Source organism: Mycteria americana, chromosome 9 (genome assembly GCF_035582795.1).
Source record: "Mycteria americana isolate JAX WOST 10 ecotype Jacksonville Zoo and Gardens chromosome 9, USCA_MyAme_1.0, whole genome shotgun sequence".
NCBI classification, from domain to species: Eukaryota; Metazoa; Chordata; class Aves; order Ciconiiformes; family Ciconiidae; genus Mycteria; species Mycteria americana.
The window spans coordinates 41,513,502-41,519,789 of NC_134373.1; the positions used below are offsets into that span (position 1 = coordinate 41,513,502).

Here is a 6,288-nt window from a genome sequence, read left to right on the forward strand (position 1 = left end):
CTTTACCCGCAGACTACAACACTGTGTGGAGAAAAGGCTTGGGTATCTCATTTAAATAGTGCAAAACAAACAAGAGGTAATGCCCCATACAGCGTGCTCAGTTCCAAAACAAATACGGCGTAGCTTCCTGGTTGACGGAAGGGGTAAAATTTGGCAGGCGTACCTTAAAATGCTGTTTGCTATTAGAATTGCGGGGCGACCCCACCTTCACAAAACTTGCTGCTGACTCTCTACACCATTATTTTTCACTTTGCTTTGTTTGCTCGCAGGGAATGGCGATGCTTTGTGAAACCATAGAGGAATGCTGGGATCATGACGCGGAAGCCAGGTTGTCAGCGGGTTGCGTAGAAGAACGGATTATTCAGATGCAAAAATTAACTAACATTATAACAACAGAGGACATTGTGACTGTGGTCACAATGGTGACAAATGTTGACTTTCCTCCCAAAGAATCCAGTCTATGATAGTTGCACTGGTCATGTCAGTGACCACCAGGACTCTTCACTGGAGCTGCTAAAGCTAACGGGACTGCTTACGTCACTACTGTTTTCTGTGTGGGAAGAATGGTAAGTCTCTCTGGAACAGCATCAAGAGGTGTTTCTCCTTTATTTTCCCCTTCCTCCTCCCAGCCGTGGCTCCGTGAGACTTTTTGCATTCCCTGCTTACACCTGAAGGACACGTGACTGAGAAACGGTAACACGCTGTTAAGGAACTTAAATGAAGAATACGGACCTGTACTGGCTAATCAAGTGTTTTAAAAACTGACATCAGATTTCTTAATACCTGTCAGAAGAGACTAATTCCTTAAATGAACTACTGTTATTTTTTTTAAATCAAACATTTCATTTCAGATTTAAAAAAGGGTAACTTGTTTTTATTGCATTTGCTGTTGTTTATAAAAATGACTATTGTAATGCCAATATGACACAGCTTGTGAATGTTTAGTGTGCTGCTGTTCAGTGTACATAAACAAAAGTAATCAGGTGGGATATAGCAAAGAGGCTTCCAAGTATTACTTAACCTCCCTCAACAAGGTATACCTCAGTTCCACCTCTGCTAAATTATGAGATTGACAACACTAACAAAATTTGAATAATAAATTGATCCATGTTTTGTAAATGATGTATTTCAAATTCACTGTGTTATTTAAAAAGGGTAAGCTATGCTTCATGCCAACAGTAAATGGCCATTCCTAAAGCAGTGTTTTTAGCCTTTTCTTGTACTAGCTTGTTGTGTATAACCCCCCCAGTGCTGTTTATTGAAACAAAATTTTCCTTCCTCTCTTAGTTGAAAGCTTTTCTCTGACCTCCATTTCCCAGCATCTCTCATACATTTATTTAACTGAAACTATTTAGGTTTGCTGTGTCTGAGGAGTATTTGAAAACTTAAGCATGACTTTTTTAGTTTTCTGTGAGCTGTGACACTGGAAAGCTCTGAATTCTTGTGTTTTTGTTTTTTTTTTAAAAAAAGTCTTTTTCCTATTTATGTTTGTGGAAAGGTCTGCCTAGCCTGTGTTCTGTTTCACTAAACAGTATGCAGTGGGTTCTGTATCGCTGTTTCAGGATCACCTCAGGAAGCTCAGTTACCCCGAATTCCTTACTCTCTGCTTCAAGATTTGCAACTTCACTCTACTTAAAGCTCGGTGCCATCTTACCGGAGTACTACTTCATGTCTGCGATACATCGGTTTATCCTGGAATCACACGAAAAACTCTAGCCACAGGTCTCAGATCATAAATGCTTACAGATTTCAGGGATGATTTAGTTAGGCTTACAACTGAAAATATGCAATGCCTGCTTAGAGGTAACGAATACCAATGTCCGTAGCACGGACTCACAAAAAATGAGGAAAAACACTGAAATCGCTTTCACAACTCCAATGTTCTTTTCGAGTTTAGGAAGTCATGCCTTATATTCAGATTACAAAGTGACTGGTAGATAGGTGCCAAAGTGCTTCTGAGAAGTACTGTTTCACTACATTTATTTGATCCTTTACACAAATTTCCAAGTAAAATAAATTTTACAAACCTCAAGTACAGAACCGACACTAGCTGGTAGTATGCTGTGTATTTCATCGTTTTCTTTGTTTTTACACCATGTCTCTCGAAAGAAGCTTTTAATGTTGCAGTTAGGAGCTCGCTGTGAATGTTACCTTGAAAATTGATCTGTACAGCCACAAGATACTCTGTTTTACCTGTACGTGAACTTAATCTCTGGGAACAATAAGAGACATTACGGATAATCAAGACCTAGGCCAGCACGCTCTCGGCAGGGAGGGGAAGAAAGGTCTAACGTACCACCCAGTGCTGTCTGTCCTGCTGTTCCACATGTGTATGCCTGAGGTCCCAGGGAGCCGAAGAACCCTGCTCTGAGGGGTCATTGGTACTGTAGGGCGCAACTCGGTGGTGATCCGCTTGGCTGTAGAAAGCAAGCAAGCTAGTTTGTGGCTGCTTCTTCGATTGACACTTTCATTTTGCTTCCGTTTTTAATCCAGGGACGTGACGTTACGCGCACAGCAGGACATGAACATAGCTGCTGAGTTCTGAACAAATAAGAACCCATTTGTACTTCACTGAAGACCTCCGTGCTCCCAATGAGTTTTAACCCCTTTACTAGCCAAAATGGAGTAAATACAGATGGTTCCATGATCTGTTATTCAAGAGCTGATGCAAAAACTGGTCATGTGTAAAATGGGCATCATCTGCGTGTGATCCTTTAAACTTCAGCTACCGCGGGTTCTCGCAGCAAAGTGGTGGGGGCTCAGGTGTCGCTGGTTTGCTTCACGTTGCAGACTGTGCAGGGCGCTCGCTAAGCCTAGCATCAGGAAAACTCAGATCACTTGCCTTCGCATCTTAAAACTGCCTTTGGATATCCCCGATCATTTAAGTATTGTACTACTCTGAGTTTCCTGATCTTTAACAGCATCATTTGGTGTCGCTGTGAAAAGGATGTTTGTAGTACAAAGGCTTTTTCATTGGGCACAGTAACGTCCCCAGCGCTCCTCTGGTACAACTCTGCTCGCAGGGCATGTTGATGTGTACTTGTGTTCTACTTCTTGAGCATTTAATGTGCAAGCTGAGAAGATGCCTGAGCCAGCAGCACTTTGCAAGTGGAAACAAGGGCAGGACTCAGCATGATTGATGCTAGTGGAAATACTTTGGCGTTATCTCCTAGCAGGCAGTGACCGTTGTCCCTTTGCGTCCTGTGGCATGTGGGTGCGAGCTCCAAAGGGTCACCCTGTCCTGTGGCTCGTGAGGAACAGCCAGTCCCTTGCTCTTAACTTTCAGCAAAGTCTCCCCAAAGGACGCGCGCAGGACTGAGGGCTGAGTGAGCCCCTTCTGGGCCTCGCCAGGAGTTTGAGCCCCCTGTTACTTTTTACGCTGTGTGAGGGCGGGAAGTCTCTGCGTCGCATCCTGCATGGCTTCGCACTGCCACTACGCGTGCCGTAGCGTTTCAGAGCAGAGACCGTGCCTCGTGGTTGTTGGAGTTGTTGAACTAGCGCTGTCAGTCGTGGTGGTGTTCTGAATCTACACCGTGAGGACCGAAATCCACCACTGCCGCCCTTCCCTCGGAGATTTTAACGAGTCGGTGTAGTTTTCAAATACCAGCTTTCAGTGTGCTAACTAAATTGTTACCAGACAGTAGTAAGATGTTTCCTGTTCATACTAGCATTCGACAGAATAAATAGGGTCACCAGTTTCCTCTTTTTCCAGCTTTTCTTTTTTAATACATTTACTTTTATTAGGAACACTTGGTACAAAATGCAGAAAGCTGCAATATGTGTTCACGGGCAAAATGGTTCAAGTAGCATCCTTGATGGAACATCATTTACCTCAGATACTCAACCAGCAGTACTTCTTTTTTTTTTTTTTCTTTCATTTTATTTTTTTTAATGCCGTTTCAGTCCATATACTATTCGTTACCTCTCGAGATTTTGGTAAGCAATTATTTTAACTTTACTCTTCGTATTTGTCAGTGTTTTGGGCACAGGTTGTTGTACTACTGTCAAAAGGTACTTGCTGTTTTTCTGCAAGTACTAAAAACAAACCAACCCCCCCGCCCTCAATAAAGTGATTGTTAAATATTGTACAAATAAAAATGTATACTCTTTCTCCCCTACTCCCCCAAAAAGTTAAAATAAAAAATGTGACTACTATGACTTGCATATGCCTTTTTTCAAGTTGTGACACAGTGGGAGAAGAGGCATGTTGCCATTTCGACCGGTGCAGAGGCCCTTGGGCTGCAGGGCAAGTTTTGTGGCACAAAAAAAAAGAGTGGAAAGAGCTTGCGGTTTAAATCTGCGGGGAGCAGAGGCAGAATCCACATCATCTCCAGCATTTCTGGTGGAACACTCTCCTCTCCCCGTCCTTCCCTGCAGTGAAGGTTCCATAGTTGGTAACCAGGTGAGCACGGAGGCAGACTCCCTACTGCAGTGATGAAGGCTGCTGCTGGGAGATTGCCAGAGAGGGGCTGGGGTGATGTTTTGGTAATGCCACCCACAGGACCCAGGGGTGGGCTGGCTGCTCCTTCCCTGTGGCTGGGCAAAGCACCCACTTCCACAGCATGGAGCAGCCCGTGGTGCAGGGCTGGTGGCTGAGCACAAGTGTGGGGCTGCTGTGAGCAGCTCAAACTAAAAGTCAGTCACTTCTCACCCTTCTAAAACCATTCACTGTCATCAGCCTGGCCTTTACAAAGCTGTGGAGGTGATTTAGCTGCCATTCTGTTAAAGGGGGGGTTCCCAGCCTGCATTACTGTTGCTGCAGTTGGTTTTTGTAGAGGTGAGAGCTGTAACTGCTGTAACATGAGAGATTTACATTGTTTCCAGCATATATGAGATGGGTGGGGTGAAGAGTGACTTACAGCAAGAAGTTGAACTTGGAACAGCCTGGGCTGTGGCATGGAAGGTTTGGTAATTGTCACTTACACAAAGCTACCCATTAACCTGTGCCCTGTTCCCGTACCACAGGCTGCAAGGTGAGCAGCTCTGCCACAGCGCTGGGATAAGCGTTCCCTCTGTCCCTGCTCTCCCCACCCATGTCCTATGGAGATGGGCTGAGTGGCTGGGGTTGTTCAGCCTGGAGAAGAGAAGGCTGGGGGGAGACCTTATAGCAGCCTGCTGGTACCTGAGGAGGGACAACAACAAAGCTGGAGAGGGACTTTTTACAAGGGCAGGTAGTGATAGGACCAGGGGTAATGGCTTTAAACTGGAAGAGGGGAGATTTAGATTAGATCTAAGGAAAAAATTCTTCACTCTGAGGGTGGTGAGGCACTGGCCCAGGTTGCCCAGAGAGGTAGCAGAAGCCCCACCCCTGGAAACATTCCAGGTCAGGTTGGACAGGGCTCTGAGCAACCAGATCTGGTTGAAGACGTCCCTGCTCTTGCAGGGGGGTTGCACTAGATGACCTTTAAGGTCCCTTCCCCCCCAAACCATTCTGCGATTCTATACCGAGCTTCTCCAGTTACTACATCAAATGCCAGGACCAAGAGCATGAGCAAAGGCGGGGAAAAGGGGGGCTGCTGCTGTAAGGGATTGACTCAACCCTTCCCGGGGGCCACGCCACTGCTACACAGGTCCCTGCATGCCTGCCCTGCCCTTCTGCACGGGATGGTCACCTCAGGGGTGGGGCACAGCTGGAGTCCCTCGAGTCCCTCAACCCGTGTCTGCCCACTGTCGCTGTCCCTGAGCCAGCCGGTGCCTTCAGCTGTTTTGTCTACAGCCCACTACTCACAGAAATAACTGTACCCAGTGAAAGGGGGACAGCACCTACCGCTCCCTCCTTTCCCATCTCTGGTGGTAACCCCTTCCTTCTCCTTTTAAAAGACCACCTTGAATAACGTGAGCTATGCTGAAACGTGAAGAGTTGTGTTGGCTGAATAAATACTTTCTTTCTTTTTTATTTACAGTTTGCAATAGCGTTCCCTTCTAACAGCGTCATGTACATTGTCCAAGCTGTCACTTACAGGAACTAGATCAGAAAGTTCCAACAATCCTGTTGCTTATTTTGCTGCTTTTCAAAGCACTGCTCTTCTCTTCAAGACGTGCAGTCGTGTAGACAAGATCTTTGTGAAGCAGCAAAGAGAACAAAATAACCCTTTGCCCAAAAGGAAGGGCTTTGGAGTGAAATGTCTTCAGCTTTTTGACAGGCAAGCCCCTGGGCTGCTAAAAATGCATATTGCATGGTATAGGCTTTAAGGGCAGAGGGAGCTCGCTTGCTCTAGTCAGGGAAGAGAAAGCCGTCAGCCCTGCTGCATCATCCTTCTGCACCCCAGCAGGAGGGCTCAAGCCCAG

The 6,288-nt window shown here is 45.8% G+C and overlaps 1 protein-coding gene across 2 annotated transcripts in view; it reads left to right on the forward strand.

Annotated features, from left to right (window-relative positions):
* Nucleotides 1-4,158, forward strand: part of ACVR2A (activin A receptor type 2A) — a 70,434-nt gene extending 66,276 nt beyond the window's left edge. For both annotated transcript variants that reach the window (XM_075512246.1, XM_075512247.1), the window contains one exon: nt 270-4,158. In XM_075512246.1, coding sequence (XP_075368361.1) covers nt 270-464 — 195 coding nt within the window. In that variant the 3' untranslated portion in view covers nt 465-4,158. The remainder of the gene's footprint in view (nt 1-269) is intronic.
* Nucleotides 4,159-6,288: the final 2,130 nt, after the last annotated feature.